Source organism: Euphorbia lathyris, chromosome 7 (genome assembly GCF_963576675.1).
Source record: "Euphorbia lathyris chromosome 7, ddEupLath1.1, whole genome shotgun sequence".
In the NCBI taxonomy this organism is placed as follows: domain Eukaryota; kingdom Viridiplantae; phylum Streptophyta; class Magnoliopsida; order Malpighiales; family Euphorbiaceae; genus Euphorbia; species Euphorbia lathyris.
This window is the reverse complement of record NC_088916.1, coordinates 37,712,364-37,735,364: the sequence shown is the minus strand read 5'-3', so window position 1 is coordinate 37,735,364 and position 23,001 is coordinate 37,712,364. Positions and strand designations below refer to the sequence as shown.

Here is a 23,001-nt window from a genome sequence, read left to right as displayed (position 1 = left end):
TCTTAGTCCAACTAGGAAACAATAAAAGGCTAACCCTAAAGGCAAGCTGTTTACACGTTATTAATAACAGACTTGGCCTAACTAATCTAATCAATTTAAGCCCAACTAAACCATTTAATAAAAAGACTTGGCCCACTTAGTTTTAGAATTAGATAAAGATCCAATGGGTTAAATATATGTCTAACATATATTTGTCCAAAGCTCTCTTTAAATAAATCCATTTGGACCAACCCTGTACATCACAAATAAGACTAAGTTTCCCTAGCAAGGACTTGAACTATTGAGACAAACTCAGTTTCTTCCGTCAAGAATATTTCACTTGGAATGTTCCGAACTTCCTTCATTAAACCGTTGAATGTTTCTTGAACCTTCTTGGTTTGAGACCTTGTAATTCGCCCAACAGGAATCAAAGGGATTTGTAAGGTTTCATTCTCCCTCAGCTTCGTGCTTTCGAGATTCACATCAAAATGTCATCAAACCGTTATATTGGAAACCGCTACCATTAACAGCATTAAATGGTTCCTTAAAAGCATTAACGATCCGACATAAAGGATGTAGCATTAAACTACATTAAAGGGCATTAAATGAAGGATTACTCTGATGGTTACAGAATCGAATATAAATACCATCCACTACGAGGTATTCTAGGTACATTATTCTAAACCATACTTCGTGATTATTGTTTATTCTCTCTAAGAATATTATTGATTTTGGCATCGGAGTGTCCCCGGCCGATCCCAACAGTGTCTCACAGGGACGTATACCGGTGAAGGAAAATCTGCAAGATATCAAATATCGATTGTGAAAACAGAAACTTTATCATTTAATACACTGTTCGAAACGAAGGCTACCTAGACCGTCTAGGCCCCGCCCAGGCGCTCGAAATTGAGAATCCGCCGTGATTTTCTCCAATTAGCCCCCCTAGGCATTTTATTGACTTCTAGGTGGTTTTTAGTCATCTTGCCTCCGCCTAGGCCGCCTCGACGCCGCCTAGGTACCGCCTAAGTGACAATGATATTGTTGTTTCAATGTTACTGTTGTTGAAATGTTGATGTTTGCACATTTTTATTGATATATGTTATAAATATACATGTTTTTTATATTAAATAATTTTATATTATTATTTTAGATAGTATAATATATATTTTAATTGAATTTATATAATAATTTGTTGATTAACAAATAAAAAGTACAAAATTACAAATCCAATTAATTCCTGATTAGTTCCGACTAATCCCCGATTAATCTTTGAGGGCTTTGTCCGCCCGACTAGCGCCTAACGTTTTTTACAAATAGAAAATCTCATTTCTATAGAAATCACAACTTGAGTTCTTTATTGAAACAGTAAAACTATCGTCTATAACACAGCTAACAGAAATAATGTTTCTAGACATCTTAGGAATGTATAAACAATTCCTTAATTCTATTATAAGTCCAGATGGTAATGCTAAGACATAATCTCCAATTACGAGTGTAGCAACTCTTGTTATGTTTCCAACTCGCAAGCTTCTTTCTTCAAGTTCCACTTTTCTAATTCGAAATAATAAATTATATAATAGACCATTCACAATTTCTTTTACCAATTTAAAAGTTTATAAACTAAAATTTTAAACTATCGATACCTATTTACAAATAAGTAAATCACTTTTTTTTCCCAATAAATAAACGCATAAATACTGTAAGAAAAAGCAAGCATACAGTTGCGCTGAAATTCCAAAAAGAAAAAAGAAAAAAAAGAAATACCATCATGCTTATTAGGGGTGCACGTGGTCGGTTAACCAGTCCATTAAGGTTAATTCGGTCGGTTAACCATTTCATCGGTTTTTTAAATATACTAACCATACACTAGTCCATTAAATTTGGTTAACCACTAATCGGTTAACCAATTATTCGGTCGGTTAACCTTTTATTTCGGTTTCTAACCATTAGTAAAAATAATAAAAGAATTGAAATGAAAGTTTAGTGCCAAATAAAATTAACTAAAGTATTATAAAGTCTCTAACATTCACTACTAATCAAATCAAAGTTTAATGTTTCAAAATAGCTCATAAATTTTCATCAATTTAAATACTTAGGCATTTGAAGATAAGAAATGCAAATAAATATAATTAGTTAATACAAAGAATATGATAGTGATTTTTTTAGTAAGTATGACAATGATTAATTTAATGGAACTGAGAAGAGACTTTGCTAAAATTATATATTAGTATTCATATATTTGGGTTATTGTTATTGAAATTATTTACCCCAATTAATCTGGGGAAGTTGTCTCTCGGGTTGGAATAAAAAAAATATTTTTGATACTTGAAGGGTGAGTTATAATAAAAAGAGTAGGGACACAAGTAGAATTTTCTATTTCAAAACATTAAAACTTCAAATAATAAAAGATCAATGATTAGCTATAAAAAGCTTACAATTGATAATTTGTAACTTAGTTTTTTTTATATAAAATTGTGTAACTTAGTTAGTATAACTAAAATAACATAATAATAAATTGATAATTAAGGAATTGAGGAATTGCATAATATAATTGGTGAAGTGGAGTTGATTAATATTATTAATATAATTGATGAAACTATATATTATATTTTTTATATATTTAATTGAATTCGGTCGGTTTCGGTTAACCGCGGTTTTTGGAACATAAAAACCGTAACCGCAACCATTAACCACTATTTTTAAAATTAAAAACCGTACACTAGTCCATCGGTTTTGGTTAACCTTATTTTCGGTTTGGTTTTTCGGTTTTTCGGTTTTTCGGATTATTGTGTGCACCCCTAATGCTTATTACTATTATTATTATTATTATTATCCATATTTATTCTCTAGAAAGGAAGAAGGAGAGAAAAGAAAGGAAAGGAGAGAAAAAAAAGATAATTAAAATAACTAAGTTTCGGATGACGTGGACAATTGCCGTTTGTTAAGAGGTCCGCCCTCCACTCTGTGGAATGGGGGTGGGGTTTACTTTTTTTGGCTTGACCACCGGGTTTCTGTTGCAAATTTGCAATTCATTTCTGGGCCAAAGTAGAGCAAATTTGAGAGAGAGAAACCAATAAAAACAAGAGAGAGAAAAAAAAAAACAATAATAACCAGAAACAAGCCACCACCACCCTCCTTCTCCTTCTCCTTCTGTAGCCAGCCAACAAAGAGAATAAGAAGATTAGAGCCAAATCAGAACAATTTCTCTGACTTCACTTTTCTTTCTTCTTTCTTCTCTCTTCTCCCTTCCCACTTTCTTTTTTCTCTGTCTTTTTGTTTTTAGTTTCTTATATTCTTCATCCCAACGAGGTACATCCTCTCTGAACTTTCTAAACCTTTTCACACATTTCCTTTCGACTGCATTGCGTATACCTTGTGTTTTCAGCTTGATCATTGTGGAGGTAATCCTTTGACGCAGACTCAGTTTGATTGCTCATCGTCTTTCTCTGACATGCCATTTTGTGATTTCTAGATCAAGCAATGACCATTAATAAAGCCGCTAACACAGAATCGTCTCAGGTGTTTTGTTACTTTCATTTTTTTTTTAAAAATTTCAACGCCTATTATGATCGTGTCTCAGAGATGGAGTTTTTTGTGCGGTTGAATTGATGGCTGTGTTGTTTCGGTATAGGGAGATGTCGGTGCTCCTCGAACTCCTCCAGGTCATCCGCCTCAGGGACCGTACGAAAATGTTCGTTATCGTACTGGAAATACGGTAGTTTTTTTTTATTAAAAAAGAATCATCTGGATTTTTATCACGAGTTTATAATGATAATTATCATTGCCATTATGGCATCGCCCCCAATTATCGATCAATTTAAATTAAAAAAAAAAACCTTTTCTAGACCTTAAAGTGCAAATGGATTATGCTCTGTTGTTTGAAATAATTCATTACGGTGAATTGAGAAAAGGTTAGTTACCCCCATTTGAATTGGCTAATGTTAAAGTAGTGTTTCCAAGTACAAAATGTGTTTTCAATAATGAAAAAAACGTAGAAAAATGGTAAGGCTCAACACTTATATAATAGTTTTATTCCTTTTTCTTTTAACTGATTTATCCATCCCGCTATAACATATGTTGGATATTTACTTTATAGTTCCTGACTGACTTGGATCGATAACCTTTTAGTTTCTAAGCTACTGGTTTGCAATCTGATTTATATATATCTACATTTCAGGTTTTAAAGAGCGGGCCACTTTTTATATCATCTAAAGGTGTGTTTCAATTCTTAGTTTTGTGCTTTTTCTTAATCCTATCTTATGCTAATCATTAGCAAGATAGGGAAGTCAATAATATTAGTTTTCTCATACCCGCTGGTAAAAAAATGGCGCAATTCTTGATATTTTTGGAGCTAGCATATATTTTATTCAAATTTTTAATAGGGAGTACACGTTTTGTTGTATATCCTGGTGTGCAATTCTGCTGACATAGGGATTACAAAAAATAATTAGGTAGAGATAGAAAATACTATATATTCATTTGCATTTCGTTGTGAATATTGTTAATAGCACCCTATTAATATGCATTAATAGCACAAAAAAATTAAGTGTTTCCTTTTCCATTTGTTCAGAGTGCAGTAATTCAATTCTAATGCGGACTGCATATATTCAAATGTGTCAGAACTAAGTTCTGAAACTAATATTGGAGAAGAATTTAGGAAGAATAGAGTCAGAAATATAGAGAGAATAGAGATAATTTAGGATGGGAATTGATAATATTCTTCATAATTACTAGTACATAGCATAGCATGACTTTAACAGCATCTCCAATACTTCATACCTACAACCACTCAATATATCATCCATTTAATAAACTTCATTTTATTAAACTATCAAGTCCAATGGTTAAATTCTATAATCACTCAATCATAAGAGATCCACCAATCACGAAGGATCCACCAATTAATTAAACTCTATCGTATTATTTTAAAAATTAAAAATATATACACATAAATAGTCAAAAGTTCAATCAACTGCTCAATATCTATTGAGTGGTTGATAAATGCTCAATATATTGAACTCACTATAATGAGAGAAAGTTTAATAAATGAGTATAATGAGTGGTTCATTATATCCATTGGAGATGTTCTAAATAGCAGCTGACGCCAAGGGAAACGGTTACATAAAGACCAGCTGTAAGAGCTGGTGTAACTAATTCAATAGTCCAAAATAGGCTACTGGACAATTCTTAGGGAAATAACTACTAACACAAATAACAACAGCAAGTAAGAAATATTAAATAACTAATGAAGCATAAAAAGAACTTGTAAAAGTAATTAGAACTTAATTACTTTTTACTTTCTGCCTTCTTCTATAAATAACAATACCCCCTTTAGCACATTATTATCCCAAAAAATGATAGAATGATAAAAAACAGAAACTGTTTGCTGACAGTAGCCTCATCCTCCCAAGTGGCGTCTACTGCGGAGGATCCAGTCCATAAGATTGAGAGTTGCTGGGTTGGAACTCTAACAATCATTGCAGTTCAAGTGTTAATGACTTTTTTAGGTAGGACTACCCTTTTATCATCTGCAATAGGGTTCAACTGTTGCTTAAAGAGCGAGGTATGGAAAACTGGATGTATCTTGCATTCAGGGTTAATTTGAGCTTATAAGCCACCTTACCTATCCTTTCCAAGATAAGGAATGGGCCATAATATCTTGCGGACAGTTTCAAGGAATGCCTCTTTAAGGTTGAAGCTTTAGGAATACCATATCTCCCACCTTGAACTCTCGTGCAGTGCGTTTTCTATCGGCCACCTGCTTCATTCTATTCTGGGAGGAGGCCAAACATTCCTTAAGGTAGGAGCTCGACTGTTCCCTCTCGTGTAAGAATTCTTCAACAACGGTTGAAATAGGAGTTGAAATAGGAGGCACCACAGGTAGGGAAGGAATACTTCCCTACAATGACCAAAAGGGGCTCATCTTGATGGAGCTGTGGTAACTAGTGTTGTACCAATATTCTGCTAGACTTAGCCATTCTGCCCAAGGCTTAGGAGTGATAAAACACATGCTCCTTAAGCAAGTTTCAAGGCATTGGTTAAGCCTTTCTGACTGTCCATCCGTCTATGGATGGTAGGCACTATATTAAACTTGAGTTGAACTCCCAACAATTTCATCAGTTCTTTCCAAAAAGTTCCCTTAATTTTTTTGTCTTTATTAGAAACAAAGCAATAGAGTTAGGCATACCATGTGTAACAGGCCATGAAAATAGATATATATACAAGTAGTAGCTTCTGATATTACTCCTATAGTCAAGGAGACATACTGACCCTACTAGCAGCCTAAGTATGCCCCAACAACCCTTCAGCAGCCTTAGGCATGTTATTCATTAATTACATTGACTTATACTCTAACAATTACATTGACTTATACTCTAACACTCCCCCTCAAGCTGAAGCATGGATTTTAATCATGCTCAGCTTGCTATAGATACTTATAATACTCACTCCATTCTCAAATAAGTGTCGTTTTAGAATTTTCATACAAATTAAGAAACACAATTAATATGCACTCAAATTAATAAATTTACATGGATTAACTAAATAAAAATTCTCTCTCCTATAATGATTGGAGAAAAAACTTTGAAAGCTTAAAAAACACATAAATCAAGACAAAATTTAAATGCTTAGACCAAAAAACTATACTAAATTTTATTGAAAAACGAAAACGACACTTAAAAAAGAACAAAAACAATTATCTAAAACGACACTTATTTGAGAATGGAGGGAGTATAATCTTAAGACGATACAACTCAAAACAAGAAACTCAAGATACTTTGGAATATAAAAACATATTTCGGGAGATACAACCTAGAAGAACAGATCGAACAGGAGAGACGCCAGAGGAACATCAAACTTCGTAGGAAACAGACAAGCAAAACTCAGTCGAAGCAACCCGTAAGAGGCTGCCAGCAACGTAATTGCATAAAAGGAGATTCATCGGCAAACTAACCGGACAGACAGGTCGGAAACAGAGAGGCGACGGCAGCAGAAGAGGAACAATGACAATCCGTTGAGGTGAAATTAGACTCTGCTCACAAGGCAGACAGAAATGCTGAAAGAAACAGCCCAAAATTACAAACCCACAAATTCTGCTCACAAGGCAGAAAACAAATTCTGGAATCTTAATCCAGAAACCCAAGAGAGAAGCCGAAACAAGGCTCTTATCCCATGTAAGGAGGACTTTTCTTACAGCGACGACGACACAGGGTGGCCGGAATGTGAGGAAACGACGATCGGAAGCGGAGAGGATGAACCAGAGGGGTGGTGAGATAGAATGATGTCCCAATAGTGAGTATTCAAGAGACCCAAGCTCTTGACAGAAATGGAACCCTGGGAAATACTACCCAGAAAATATTGAACCCTGGGAAATACTACCCAGAAAATATTGAATCCTTGCATAAACACAACTCTGGAAATACTTCACAACTCTGGAAATACTACCCAGAAAAAAGAATTCAGAAACCTTAGACCTTAGGCTCTAATACCATGTAACAGACCATGGAAATAGAGAGAAATCCATGGGATACCATGTAGAGTAAGATGCTACATTGATATATTTTACTTGGGAACAATACACAAATATATATACAAGTAGTAGCTTCTGATATTATGCCCCAACAGCCCTTCAGCAGCCTTAGGCATGTTATTAATTAATTACATTGACTTATACTCTAACAATTACATTGACTTATACTCTAACACCATGCAACTTAAACACATTATCCATGGAAACCTTAGCTACATAAGCTGCAATGAAAGGGTGTGAGAGGGGAATGAAATGGCTAGTTTTAGTGAATCTGTCAACAACCACCAAAATTGTGTCAAACCCTTTTGATTTAGCTTCTCAATGAAGTTCATTGCAATTTCTTGCCAAGCTCCCTGAGCTATGGAAATAGGTTGTAGTAACCCAGGATAGGCTGAAGTATCCGCCTTGCATCTGAGGCAAGTATCACAAGTTGAGATCCACTTGGTGACATCTGCATGCATTTTTGGCCAATAGAAGTTTTGTTACAGTATAGTTATAGTGCTCTTGACCCTAGAGTGCCCTCCAATGGAAGAGTTATAACCACTAGATAACAGCCTCAGTCTCAGGTCAGTAGTGGCTCCCACATAAAATGGCTAATATAATAGGTAAACCTTCCATTTGCCTTGATAATGCAACAGCTTACCTTGTTTTCTGCCCCCTTTTTGTATTGTATAGTATACTCTAAACCCAACAATTTAGATATACCTTCTGTTGTAGGTATGTATGTGATTTCTATTCAAGCAAACGTGGCCAGTCTTAATAATAAAGGGAGAGTTCTCTAGATGATACCTCCAAGTAGTGCAGGATTGCAAAATGCTAGCGGTTCCCTCTCATAAGCGGACAAGGACTGATTCCTAGGGCTTAGACTTTTAGATAGAAAACATAGGGGTCTTCCTTGCTGCATTTAGACAGCTCCAATGCTTGTCCCACTGGCATCACATTCCAATGTGGAGGGTTGACTGAAATCAGGCATCACCTTCTTGAGTTGCTGGAAAGTTGTAGTAGGAGTGTTGTTGGCATGGGTCAATTGGTCATAGCCTCCACCTTCGCAGGGTCTGTTGCCACTCCTTACGTGTCCCAAGTAATTAACAAAAGATATTGCAATTTCACACTTGGAACCTTTAGCATACAATTGATGAATATGCAAGAGTTGAAACACTAACTCTAAATGTTGCAAATGTTCCTTCTCTATCCGAGTTGGGATATAGAATTCATAAGGGACTGAAAAGCGGCAGGGACAATTGTGAGCCCAAAGGGCATGACAAGGAACTCAAAATGCCGAGTGTGAGTCCTAAAGGTAGTTTTGAGGACATCTTCTAACTTCATCCTAATTTGGTGATAACCAGATCTTAAATCTAGTTTAGAGAACACCCTAGCTCCCTTCAATTAATCAATTAGCTCCTGAATAATAGGTATAGGAAACTTGTCTTTCACTGTGACCTTGTTAAGTTCTCTATAGTCCACACAAAACCTCCAAGCACCATCCTTATTTTTCACAAGCAAAACTGGAGAGGCATAAGGATTCTGGCTTGGTTCAATAATTCCACTACATAACGTTTTTGCAATTAATCTTTCAATCTCAATTTTTTGATGAAATGAATTAACGATAAGGGCGGACATTGGCAGCCCTTAAGAGTATAGCGTGATCGTGGGATCTTGTGGGTGGCAAGGTTGTTGGTGTTTGGAACAAGTGGTGATATTTGAAGAAAGGGTAGGTATGGTTTTGGGGTGAGGGGTAAAGTGTCCTTCATAGGAGGCTCATTCTTAGTTTCTGGTTCTGTAGGTAAGGGTGTTACAGAAATGAGGAACACGGTTGAGGTTACACCCTTCCATCCCTTAGATAAGAACCTATTCATAGACTTAATAGACATTAGTTTGGATGAAATCTCCTCTCCCATTCCTTTCAACTCAATTTCCTTCTTTCCTTTATGCACTAATAGTCCATTTTTGACAAACCCAAAGGTGACTAGGTATGTTTCCTCATCCAATCACACCCTAATATTAAATCATAATCACCCAACTCTAAAACTCGTAGGTTAAAAGTGAGCCTGTTATGGTCACTCCAGCTGCGGTCCTGGCATTTAGAATGCACAGTGAGTTGCCTACCATCTGCTACTGTCACTGCAACAGTTTGACCTTTAGGATAGGTAGCTTGACTTCATCAGCTAACTTTTGATCAATGAAGTTATGTGTGCTTCCACTGTCATTTGTGTAATACTCCCCTTAACTTGAAGGTGCCCCTAGAGATTCCTCCATCTAGAGCATTGATGGATAAGGTAGTTTACTGCTCAACTTCTTTGTAATCTACCTCCTCTTGCTCCGCTTCTATAATCTCTTCACTTACTTCATCTTCCTCTCCTCCTCCTTCTGTCTGCATCAGATTTAGTTTATTAGTAGTGCACACGTGCCCAGGGAAGTACTTATCCCCGCATTTCTAGCAAGAGCTTGCCTTTTTGAAACTAGCAGTGGTAGGGTTGATTTTAGTTTCAGGTAGTTTACTGGACAGTGTTTGGCTAGGGTAGGGTCTATTGAGGGTGATAGGTGTACTTGGCCATGGCTTAGTTGGTAAGGGAGAGCGAAAAGTGGGTTTAGGCTTAACTGCCTCAATTACATCCCTAAGATGTGTTTCCTGATATTTAGCCTGCTTAATCGCAGATTACAGGCTAGTAGGCTCAAAAGATTTCAGTGTGGACCTTATATCAGGCTTAAGGCCTGTATACATAAAATGATTCCTCCTGATGGTTAGGATGTACATTCTCCATTTTAGTTTAATAGCCTCAAACTGCTCCTGGTAAGCCAGAATAGTCACTGTTTGCTTTAGCTGAGATAGTTGTTGAATAACATCTTCAATCTCAGTTTCTTGGAATCTCTTCTCCACCTCTAGTATAAATTCCTCCCAAGTCACATGTGGGTGGGTAAGAATCCAGTTGCGATACCATTTTTCAGCTCTTCCTTGTAGGTACAACCTGCCAATACTACCTTTTCTTCCTATGCAACCTCAAAAATTTGAAAATATTTGGTGCATTTGCTGATCCACAACTCAACCTCAGTGCCTTCAAATAAAGGTAGATCACATTTGGGAAGTAATTTGTTAAAGAAAGGTGCCCTTTCTGGTTGAATGGGTGGGTGGGTTGGATAGGTTCTCTGCCCCTGGATCCAGGACAAGTGCCAAGAATTTGTCAGGATTAGGGTTTCTGACAGTACAAATTAGAATAGATTTAGAAAGTAGAAAGGAGGAGGAAGAAGATAGAAGTAGAAAGAGAAGAAGGAATTAGGTACTGTGATATTTCATTGATGCCTTTCCACGAAAGGGATGACCTCTAATATAGCCAAAAGACTGAGGTCAGAGGTTACAAAATAGCTGTCATCATACTGCTGGTGTAACTACCAGCTACAGGACAAAACAGCAAACAGAATACAATAATAACAAATAACAGCAAATAACAGAAACAACAGTAGCTAATAACAGAATTAACACTAGCTACTTAACTACTAATGCATCTTAAATTCTTATTCTTCCTCTTATACGTGATAGAATTCCTCTGTCAGGATTGCTTGTGCCAGTTGTGAATGGTTGTTCTTGATTAGGTTGGGAAGTAGTGGGTTTAGGAGTTGTCTGGGTGTTTTGGATTAATAATGCAAGGTTGGAAATGGATTCTCTAGAGCTTGATGGGAGTGCATTTGCTCTTTTCTGATGATGTTGAATCTTTTCCAAGTTTTCTGCAGTAGTCTCAGATCTATCGTAAAACTGAGTAGTGAGGTTTTTGAGCTGTTGCTCGAGTGACTCCATGGTCGCTAAAGGTTTCCTTGTAGCTGCGCGTGTTTTCTTGGCAGAATTACTGACCGTACCAGAGAGGAAAGTTTGGAGGAAAGTTTGTCTCTGATACCAAAACTAATATAGGAGAAGAATTTAGGAAGAATCGAGTCAGAAATACAGAGAAAATAGAGAGAATTTAGGATAGGAATTGATAATATTCTTCATTCATAGATTGATAGTACATAGCATGACCTTAAATAGCAGCTGGTACAGCTAAGGCCAAGGGAAACGGTTACATAAAGGCCAGCTGTAATATGACAGCTGGTGTAACTAACTGTAATAGTCCAAAATAGGCTACTGGACAATTCTTAGGGAAATAACTACAAACAGAAATAACAACAGCAGATAAGCAATATTAAATAACTAATGAAGCATAAAAACAACTCGTTAAAGTAATTAGAACTTAATTACTTTTTACTTTCTGCCTTCTGCCTTCTGCTATACTTAACAGAATGCCGACTGTAGATATTTAATCTTACTATACGTTATTATCTGTTTTTCTGGATAGAACATTACCTTCATGTTGTACTGACTAAACTGGGCTGAGTTATTATGCACTCCATTTGAATTTCATGACATTCATCACTAATAACGCATATTATTTTTCCAAAGCAACAAAAATAATGTTCTTGGATGTGTATGGTTAGCATTTGGGATGCTTCTCTCGTTGTTGTGAAAAGGATCGTGGCCCACTATGAAGTTATATTCTCTAATTTTGTCATATAGGAATCGGATGGACTTCATGGAAGAAAAGGTGGTTTATTCTAACCCGAACATCACTTGTTTTCTTCAGAAGTGATCCTGTAAGTAATTTTGCGTACGGTATATTCAGTTCTTGATCATCTGAACACATACATGTACTGCAGTTAAAATATCATTTATTTATGGAAAGTTCTTTCATCTTTCAGTTTTTACATTCTGTTTATTTGTATGGTTTTATAGGTTTATTTACCATGTTTGAACTTTTCAGAGTGTCGTTCCTCAAAGAGGGAGTGAAGTAAACTTAACCCTTGGTGGTATTGACCTCAACAATTCAGGCAGGTCAGCTTGCTTTGTTAAGTTAGCAATTATTAATTTCTGATCTGTTTCCAAAGTAAAATTGGGAGCTTATTATCTTAAATACACTTTCTTTGGGTGATTACTAGTGTGGTTGTAAAGGCAGACAAAAGACTCTTGACTGTTCTCTTTCCTGATGGTCGGGATGGCCGAGCTTTCACTCTAAAGGTGGTTCTTTATTTTCCTTTGTTTGTTCTGGTCTTGAAATTTCTCTGCATTGTTTTATTTTACAACATATTCCAGTAGAATCTAAAATAACTGGGCTTTAAGGGTGTTGAATTTGATGGAAGTGCTTGATTAAAATGGCTTGGTTTTCTACTCAAATGTTGGATCAAGAGACAGCCTCTTTTTGGAAAGAAAGAACCTAATTTTGGTTTATAAAATAAAGCATGTGATATTGCTAACTATACATCACAGGCAGAAGTTAGAAACTGCAGCACTTCTTATATCTGTTTTGTTGAAAGCTGTCTTATCATCTGTTGATATATAGCCCTTCTGTTTACCTTTCAGGCTGAAACGTCAGACGATTTATATGAGTGGAAGACTGCCCTTGAGAATGCTCTATCGCAAGCACCAAGTTCTGCACTCACGATGGGGCAAAATGGTATCTTGAAGAATGACCAAACTGATAGTGCTGATGCTCCTTTCGAACAGTGTACGTTAAACAAATTATTTGTTTCACATCATATTGCTTTTTAATACAGTGTTTTGTGTTTGAAATTCTTAAACGCCTATTTTTTTTTTTTGCTTGGTTGTGCCAAGGTTTTAGAGTTTTACTCAGCAAAAAAATGATATGATGTTACAATTTACATGACCAGAAATTATAGTTATGATAAAACCTCGATATATGTACATGCACTTCTTTTTTTGTCGAAAAAAGAGGAATGACCATATGACGTTTCCAGTTTGCATTACTTTCGGTATTCTCCCATCACTATAAGATTCCAATTTCCGTTTTATGTATTATGATATCTGTGTTAGTCATGTTGAATTGTTGATCATTCTAATCTTTAATGTTCTCATGTTGTGTTTATTTTAGCATGAGTTCTTTTATGAAGCTCTCAGCTTTGGAATTTCCTTATTTTCCCGTTATTCACTAATTGAGATATTTACTAATATCGTTAACTTCCTGTAGCAAAGGACAAAGTGCCCGCGAAAGGTTTGGTCCTCGGCAGGCCAGTTTTGCTTGCTCTAGAAGATGTTGATGGATCTCCTTCTTTTCTAGAAAAGGCTCTTAGATTTATAGAAGAGTACGGTGGGTTTTTGCAATACCAGTTAAATAGATTTGTTTTCTTGGACTACAGTCCATTCTTACATATTTTTCTTGGTAAATGTGAGACTCGGTTTACGTTCCGTCCCATGCCCTAGAGAGAAGTGCTTCTTCTAATATGCTCAGGATATATACTTAGGTTTCCAATGAATACATTAAACACTTGCATGTGATTTTTTTAAGCAATACGTATACTGCAGCATACTTTATAGACTGGAGAACCTGTTTGCTGCATTTTCAAAAAAGGGGGACAAATTCTTACTTCATGTGCCAATATTGTTAGTTTTTTGGTACAAGCTTCGTATGTAAATTATCATTAAGCTTGCTGATTTTTTTTTTCTTTTTTTTGGTTATTAAATTTCAAGCTACTTCAAATGTGCATGTTCAAACTGGTCGTTTTGAGGTGATTAAATATGATTTCCTATTCCTCAAAGAGAGTATAATAATTTATCTTGTATTCTTCTTGAAATAAACATTTTACTTTGAGTTTTTAGCATGAATCTTGCAATTAAATCAGGAAGGCTTCTTCTACTATTGATTAATTACGGTAAGATTTATTTGCTTTGCCTTTTTGTTGTATAAAATCTGATTAACTGAAAGTAATTAACAGGAATCAAGGTAGAAGGAATCTTGCGACAAGCTGCAGCTGTTGATGATGTTGAGCATCGAATTCGAGAATTTGAACAGGGTTTGTTTATCAAATCCATTTTTTCCTTGATTTTGGCAATAGTGCTTTTCATTGTTAAAATGCAAATCATGTAGGTCTTTTTTGGATTAAATTTCACGTGTTAAACCAATTTAAAGATTAATGTTTTGATATTCTTTTTTCTTTTCACTTTTTTGGAGTTAACATTTAGTGACAGCACAGAATTTAAATTGATCTTATTTGAAATCCTCTCTTCTCAAAGTGCCTTTAAGGTTTTGGGTGTTGCTTTATGATTCAGGAAAAACAGAGTTTTCGTCAACTGAAGATGCACACGTGATCGCTGATTGTGTCAAGGTAGTTCACTTTTTTAGTCAGAACAATGCTATCTAACTATAGTGCAAAAATATTATTTAAATTTTTCTGCTATTTTTCAGTATTTCTTGCGGGAGTTGCCATCTTCTCCTGTCCCTGCATCTTGCTGCAATGCACTTCTAGAAGCATTTCGTAAGTCTGTTGGTATGCATTTTACTATTTCTTTTACCTTCATTATGCTATGTTGCTCCATATTCAGCTGTTTATATTCTTCTTTGCAATTTGAAAATGTCAGGTTAATTTGTTGGCATGTATGGTTTTTTTTTTTTTTGTGTGTATGTGGAAATTATACCTCGCTTACAAGTTCTAAATTTTGGTCTGTTATTTGAAGCAGAATTTCTAAGATTGTGAGGGATTTACGTTTCTCTCTGTTGGTCAATGAAATGGGAGTTAAGATTATTTTTCTGATTTTGTGAGCGACTATTTGATCTTGTAAAATTCCCTTTTCTCTTCTTTATTATTTGCCCTAACCTTTTGCTTCTCATAAAAATTTCTGTAGCATTCAGTTACTGTTAGCAGTTTAGTGCAGAACTGCTATGCACATTAAATCACAAAAACCTTTGTGTCTTTCTATTTTTGTTCTAACAGAATGGTGATATTTGTATGCATAATTATCCTATATCAATATTTGGGTCTCCTTTTCAGGAATGCGCACTAAGTAATTGATCTAGTGCTTTGGTGTCTTTATGTTAATATTTGCCTGGATGGTAAAATTGAAACGATGGTAACATTTTAGTTGTAGTGTAAAATTTAATCTAAAACCTATTGTGAACTACGAAGCACCTGCTCGGGCGCGGATGCGGCAAACGACATTCTTTAAAAATATGAGACACGGGTGCGATAGGGCACAGCAAATTTCTATATAATTAATTATGTATATACTACATCTAAAAATATATAAAAAAGGATAAGATGCCAAAATAGCCGAGGTTTAATGTTTAAAAATGAGTATCAATTTAGGCCTTGATAATGAAATGTGACACGTCATTCATATTACTCTATGAAGCACCGATACTTCTCGGAGGTCAACGTACGCTTATCCGATACTCCGAGTACGGGGACACGGCGGGATACGTACGGGACACGGTTGGGAAGTATGCCCTTTTTTCTTTTTCTTTTTAAATTAGGGGATACGCGGGGACACACCGGGGACACGTGGGGGATACTTCGGGGATATTTTAGAGGTTTTTTTAAAAAAAACTTTGAAAGTATAGGAGTTTTAAAAAAAACTTAGAAAGTATAAGGATTAAAATTAAATAATCCCACCCATTAGTATATACAGGCGCAATTTTTAATCCCACCCACTAGTATATACAGGACAAAATTGTGATTGAACCCTAAAAACTGAAATTGAAAATCTATCTCTTTGTCGGAGCGATACGATACCCTAAAAAAAATTGAAATTCCTAAATTAGTTGTCTTAAATGTTTGCTTTTTTATGAATTAATCACTTATGAGTATTATTTGTGTTTTTATAATGACTTTATAAATATGATTTGTGATTTATATATAATATATATATTATATAAAATTTGCCGTATCCCCGCCATACCCGTATCTCATATTTTTTGGAAATGTCGTTTGCCGAACCCGTATCGGTGCTTCATAGATATTACTCTATTAAGTTCTAATTTCTCTCCACTTACAATTGACAGAACTTAACGGAGTAATATAAATGACGTTTCACGTTCCGTTATCGAGGCCTAAATTGATACTCTTTTTTAAACGTTGAGTCTATATTGGTGTTATTTTATACGTGGAGCCTAAATTGATATTTTTCCAAAAACTATAGGCCTATTTTCGTATCTTATCCCTATAAAAAAAACATAAATAATATTTAAAAGTGATAAAAGTACACAAATTAGAGTCCAATTATTTCCCTACATATAGAGGGTAAATGTGTCATTTTTTAGTCCAATTATTTCTCCGCATAATCATATTTGTGTAAGAAAGACTATTTTGTTTGGAAACTAACTTTAGGAATATTTATAAAGGTAAATGTGTCATCTTTAAGTATATAGAAGGTAAATTCTGCTTGGCTCCTTACTCGAGAGGATAACCTCTTGGTTTTTTTCTTTTTTAAAAAGCTGGACATGGCGGGACACGTTCTTCCGTGTCGGGTGCGAGCCCGGCCGTGTCCCTTGTGTCCGGTGAGTCCGACACCGCTACTCCGACCCCCGAAGAGTCTGTGCTATCTATGAAAACAAATGATGATATTAACCTGACCATTTTATTGTGCTCAAGTCGTAAGCTTACTAAAAAAATAAAATAAGATATAATCAACAATATTTGGTAAGACATTTTCTTGTGTGTTTGTGTGCTTCCTTACTAGTTTTTCAGATGCACATCTTTCCATCAGTTGACAATTTTACAATGTCCAGGAAGAGATCGTAGCAATCGAGTTAATAACATGCGAGTGGCAATATTGGAAACTTTCCCTGAGCCAAACCGTCGATTATTGGAAAGGTAGTTGTCTTTTTTGTTATGTATATTGTGGGTCTTCTGACATACTCTCTTTTGCAGTCCATGTTTTTTCGCATGCTAATTCTTTTTGGGTTTCCCAGTCTAATCTTTTGAGGAATGTCCAGGAAAAATTGAGTACATGCATTGTTTGATTATCTATTTCTGAAAGCATTACTACATATGAACTAAAATACATTTGGACTTCAGAGCAGTAAATTCTTCAGTTTGCATGGTCATAAGGGGCTAAGACTTGCCTGTGCCTTCAGGTCTATCTTCCAAGAAAAGGAAGGGGAGGGTGAAAAGGGGGCATAGGGATGGTACACATTTTCTGTTTATATGAATCTGAGAATTGCATAATTTCAAATACACAGCTTATTTTAAGTCATTTGGATAAAAAAATTTAAGAGCTATCTCATCTCATACACGAGATTAATTAATTAGAATAAGATCATGTTCCATTTCATCAAATTTTCTTGTTCATATACAAAATCCTTCTTTTTATTTTAATGTTTTCCTTCTCTCTTATGGATACAGTGATAATAAATATACACTTCTCCCTTTCCTTTCTATTTAGAATTCTATTGATGATGCAACTTGTGGCTTCTCACAAATCTGAGAACCGAATGAGCACGTCAGCTGTTGCTGCTTGTATGGCACCCCTACTTCTTCGTCCCCTTTTAGCTGGTGAATGTGAAATTGAAAATGATTTTGATATGGGAGGTGATGGTTCCATTCAACTTCTGCAAGCAGCCGCTGCAGCTAATCATGCTCAAGCCATTGTGATAACCTTATTGGAGGAGTATGACAAGATATTTGGTGTAAGCTGTAATTCTCTCTTTTTATGCATTGAATTGTGTCCAATCTGATTTCTGTTATCATCAAAATCATGCTGAATTTTCAAAAGTTCTCCTTCCTACTTAGGGTGTTGACTAGTATTTATCAAGATTTGCTCATTACATATTTTCTAAACTCATTTGAAATACCTCGAAATCTCGAAATGAAAATGGTGAGACGAGAAGCCATTTGGATGGGATGGAAATTTAAGATCAACATGTCTTTCCTTTGAAGTGTATCACAAAATGGCATTGTCAATTCAAAAGTCTAGCTGGTGAATCCTGAATCTGCTTTAATTATCAAAGAACTATTTATTTACCCAAAAGCTTAAGCTAATAGGTAAGATTCCACGAACAGTTTTAATTATCTTTAACACATCCACCACGCGAATACCTTGTGCTCGAAGTATGTAGAAGAACAAATACACTTCTCCTTGTGGTTAATTTTAATTAATAAAAGAGGTTGCCAAGCTCTGATACCATATCAAAAGAACCATTCAACTAAATCATTAATATGGTAGGTAAGGTTGCAAGAACAATTTTTATTGTCTCTATCAACCCTTAAATTTCACATTCTTGTACTTATATTATATTTAAATTTGAAATAATGATTTTATATTGCAATATCATGTGAATTGTTGGCCATTAATGGTGGTGATGATAGAGGTAGCTATAATTAATAGGTAATAAAGATTTCAAAATGTCAAATTTAAAAATTTGGTCCTCATAAATATTATTTACTTCATCAACCACTAGTGTTTACTTTTTGTTTCTTATGAGTTGATATAGATTGTCCAGGAAGCTGTCATGTCCCCTGGACTATACTCTGATTCAGAAGAATGTGAAAGTGAGGATGAGGAGGTAACAGATGATGATGAGTCCTACGAAGACGATGATCAGGATGATGTGTACACTGATGATGATCTCAACGATGCATCAACTGGAACTGTGAGTGATGATGATCATCTTCTTGAAGATAAGGTCTGTTGACTGTTTTTCATAGGAAGTTCATCTAAAATATTTGTGTAAAAATAAATAGACAATAAATAACTTGTACTGAAAGGTTGTATTTGGTCATAAATAGAAAATATGGATGCATAACTCTTATCCTAGTTGGTTCAAAGATGCAGGGTGGCGATGATCTTAGATCTCTTTCCAAGCCCCCTAAAGTAGCTAATGATTCTAAATTTGGGGAGTTGTCAAATTCAGTTCAAACTTCATTACCTTCACCCCATCATGTAGCAAGGGATAAGAATTTCCTGGGACAAAGTAAGAATAATTTGACAATGCAAACAATTGAGTCTGATGAAATTATATCGGACAATGAGCAAACTGGGGATCCATCTGCATGCATTCAAAAAAATAGGAGCATGTCCAATGGACCTGTGCATGAAATTAGGTCTCCAACCCATTGGGGACGTTTGCCTGTGAGTATATGTTTTGTCTATGATGTGGTTTGGCATTTCATTATAGTCAGTTTCTCTTTGCTCAACTTTCTCCAACTTTTTATTCTTGCTTTTACAAAAGGGCCATTTTTTAACATTCTACTAATTTTTCATTAGCAGGAATTTTAATTAGATTTTAATAGTTATTTGTGTTCGAAGTTCTTTTCTTTTTATTTTCCCATCTCATTTTGTGCATGAACTCAGGCAAAGAAGAACCTTTCTTTGGGATCTGTTGATTTTTCGTCCGGTGATGAGTAAGTAATTTCCATTTACATAAAGCACATATAAAGTTCATATTGAGAGACAGTTATGAGCAGGCATAACAGAGAAATTTGAACGAATTGCCAGGATGAAAATATTTGATTGGCGTTTTTCTTTTTTTCACTTAATCACAACAATAAATCTTACTTTGAAACAAAGATGTTGACGTATTAAGTGAAAATGGTGTAGTTCCTTGTTTATTACTATGTTTTCCTGGATTATTGGTTTGAGTTAATAACAAACCCTATTTCTTTTTTCTTCTGGTCAACGGTTGCTAGGTCACTTGACATTTTGGATGTCTTCATTCCACTAGCCTTTTTCGTTTCCTGAATTCTATTTATATCTAGCCCCAGTACTTGTTGTGATAATTCTAATTTGTAAGGTCGTTATCATCCTTGTTTCTAGCTCTGACCAATTTGAATGTGGATGCTGTCTCAGGGTATTAGAAGTTCATGCATCTTCTTGAAATATTAAATGATGCAGCAACCTTCAAAAAATCAGCACAAGTAGTTTCTTTTAAGTGGACAGTTGTTACTACTTCCTTTTGACTTATTTTATCTGAATGTAGAGATGAAATTGCAAAGCTGGAGGCAACAAAAACTGAATTACAACAAAGAATTTCTGAAGAGGTGCATTCTTCAAATGATGCTGATATTCTTGTAATCCAGATAGAAGTTCTCTAAAGGTTTCCAACAAGTCACTGGCTCTATTTTTCCTCACAGGTTAAAGGTAACGAAGCTCTGCAAACCAGCTTGGGACAAAAAAAGAAAGTGCTGCATGAGCGACGTCTAGTACTTGAGCAAGATGTACGTATGGAGAAATTCTCTTTACTCTGCATTGTCCTTGTGTTTTTCTTTTGCTCCCTACCTTGCTTCTTGTGCAGGGACGTTTTCTCTCTCTCTTTCTTCTTTTATATATATATAACAAAGGTGCATGCTATTTTTTAGTATTTTTCCTTTCAGTTTTCCTGCATAGGAGATGAGTAAAGGGGATGGAATGATTGATCCTAACTATTGTTCATTAACAATAGATGAAGGAACTAGAAAGTTAGACCAAATTATTCTACAGCTCCTAATGTATGTCTTTTGGTGATTCTTTTTTCTGTCGGAGCAGATGGTGATTCTATGATAACCCATGTTTAAGCTTAGAAACTAGAGGAGTAACTTTTCATGACTTGGAATCGTTGAACTTGAGGAGACTGAATTTCAGTAACAATTATACGAGCCTTGGGAAAGGTTTAATTTTGATAGTAGATGTTAAGTTGTATTTACAGGTAGCAAGACTTCAGGAAGAGCTGCAAAGGGAGAGAGATAAGAGAGCTGTTCTGGAAAGGGGACTTAGCAAATCTGATGGACCTGTTCCTCCTGGAGTTGATGAAAAAGTTAGTTTAATGTCGGTAATTATAATTTTCTTGATAATGCATAAAATTGTTGACTTTGCAATTGTGCTATAGATTATGGCCGAGGTTGATGAAATAAATCATATGGAGGCAGATGTAACCAATTTGGAGCAGAAGGTTGATGATCTTAATTTGCAGTTGAATCAACAGCGAGAGCAAAATAACAGCTCCTCCCATGAACAAAGCAAGCATCCATCTCAAAACCAGCAGCCAGATCCAGCGCCTAATAGCGACTCCAAAAGTTCAACCAACTCCAGAAGTTCAACGAATTCCAAGAGGTCTAGCTTAAGGAGTGAGGTAAACCTTCAAACTACTTATTCCTCTTGGAGATGCCTTGTGGCAAAATTAAATCATTGTTGGTTTGAATTGGGTATAACGAATATCACAATTTACTATGGAGGAAAGATACGAAGCTATAGACTTAGTTTTGCTACTTGTCACTATTTATTGTATGCAAAATAGGGAGTGAATTCTACTGCTTCTGCGCTGTCAAAGTTGACAACTCGACTCAATTTTCTGAAAGAGCGACGCGTGCAACTCAGTACAGCTCCGACGGTGGGAAGTCCTGTACATAGAGGATCAGACACTGGTCAGGCACCCCGAACAGCAGACAAGAGCCAAGGTCCTGAAGTTCGTGTAGTTCAAAATTCAGACAGAGGCAGAGGATCAGAAGGCTCTCGTTCTGACAAAGGGCTGAGGACAGAAGGTCAATCACATAAAAATTAAATGAACATCCAGACAGAGGAGACAATTCTCACAATGCTAAGGATCCGGAGTTGATCCCAGGAACCAACTCTAAATGTCTATTAATTATCTGTGCACATGCCGCCGGCACAGTTTCTGTCCTCTCAGCAATATATTTGAGATGAATCTGGCACTTGGCAAATGGAGAGGGTTGTAGGAAAGCAATGCTTCTATTTTCTTGATGTCCGAAAAGAAGATTCTCAAAGCCCAGAAACCCCCTTATTACGTGAAACCCACCAGGACGTACATATCCAATCATCGGTGCAACTCGAAATGAATAAGCTGATTTCTTTGCAAGTTAATTGCTTAGTTTTGCCGGTTTAGAAATGAAGGCAACCGTATTATGGAATCGATTCTTTTTTTATTTTTTTATTTCTTTAATTATTATTTTCCTTTTTCTGGAGTTGCTTGGTTCATGTGCACTCAAGCCTCCACCTTATGCAGGACCTGTAATCTGGAGGTCTGATTTAATGATAAATATTACCAAATCATTTTGATAATATGAGTTAATAGTATCGAAATTCTTCAATTTCAGAGAATGGAGGGTAATTAATTTATTAGTCTCTATATTTTGACAAAACACACTGTTTAGTCCCTGTATTTTCAAAAACACATGGTAAGGTCTCTAACTTTTTTCTCAGTGAACTGTTTAGTCATTCCGTTTGTTTGTTAGATTTTTTACCATTTATGACTTCGGAAATGACTAAATTACACTTTACTATTTATCTTCAAACTTTAGAAGAGGAAATCCAATTTAGAAGAAGTTATTTGTATGGAGAACAAGAAAAAGAACAAACCCAATGCTTACGAATTTGAACGATTAAGGAGAAAATGAAGAAGAAGAACACTCAAAATTGATTTCAGATGCATTAGAGTTTAAAGGAAATGAAAATAAAGGAAAAGAAGAACACAAATCCAAATTGACTAACAAAATTTTCATGAGAGTCTAACGGCAGGGACTAAACAGTTCACTGAGAAAAACGTTAGGGACTAAATAGTTTATCGAAAAAAAGATTAAGGACTTTATCATGTGTTTTTGAAAATATAAGGACTAAACAGTGTGTTTTGTGAAAATATAGGGACTAATAAATTAATTACTCATAAAATATTTAGTCAATGATGGCGTTCAGCATGAGGCTTGGGGGCACAAAATAAATATTGCCACTGTTTGTCGTATTCTGTGTGCCC

General features: G+C 35.5%; 1 protein-coding gene across 13 annotated transcripts; it reads left to right on the top strand.

Moving 5' to 3' along the window:
• Positions 1-3,012: 3,012 nt before the first annotated feature.
• LOC136235537 (rho GTPase-activating protein REN1-like) lies at positions 3,013-22,342 on the top strand. 13 transcript variants are annotated; one of them, XM_066025261.1, is made up of 22 exons: positions 3,015-3,380; positions 3,452-3,498; positions 3,611-3,670; positions 4,157-4,193; positions 12,051-12,127; positions 12,295-12,365; positions 12,470-12,548; positions 12,891-13,035; positions 13,516-13,635; positions 14,261-14,338; positions 14,595-14,650; positions 14,731-14,812; positions 17,050-17,134; positions 17,706-17,949; positions 18,754-18,945; positions 19,089-19,391; positions 19,614-19,663; positions 20,239-20,299; positions 20,393-20,476; positions 20,944-21,051; positions 21,124-21,366; positions 21,532-22,342. In XM_066025261.1, the coding sequence occupies exons 2-22, from the start codon at positions 3,460-3,462 to the stop codon at positions 21,793-21,795; spliced, it is 2,478 nt and encodes an 825-aa protein (XP_065881333.1). In that variant the 5' UTR covers positions 3,015-3,380; positions 3,452-3,459; the 3' UTR covers positions 21,796-22,342. The 13 variants fall into 13 exon arrangements, with proteins under 13 accessions (XP_065881340.1, XP_065881333.1, XP_065881332.1 ...); XM_066025260.1 differs by having other exon boundaries at positions 3,611-3,694; positions 14,731-14,800; positions 18,763-18,945; XM_066025258.1 differs by having other exon boundaries at positions 3,611-3,694; positions 14,731-14,800.
• Positions 22,343-23,001: the final 659 nt, after the last annotated feature.

Bases quoted from the DNA above. Each gene is read 5' to 3' on its own strand.
- LOC136235537 (XM_066025255.1), top strand. From the start codon at position 3,460: ATGACCATTAATAAAGCCGCTAACACAGAATCGTCTCAG. The intron at 13,036-13,515 runs GTACGTTAAACA...AACTTCCTGTAG, and splicing joins TGATGCTCCTTTCGAACAGT to CAAAGGACAAAGTGCCCGCG. The intron at 14,813-17,049 runs GTATGCATTTTA...TACAATGTCCAG, and splicing joins AGCATTTCGTAAGTCTGTTG to GAAGAGATCGTAGCAATCGA.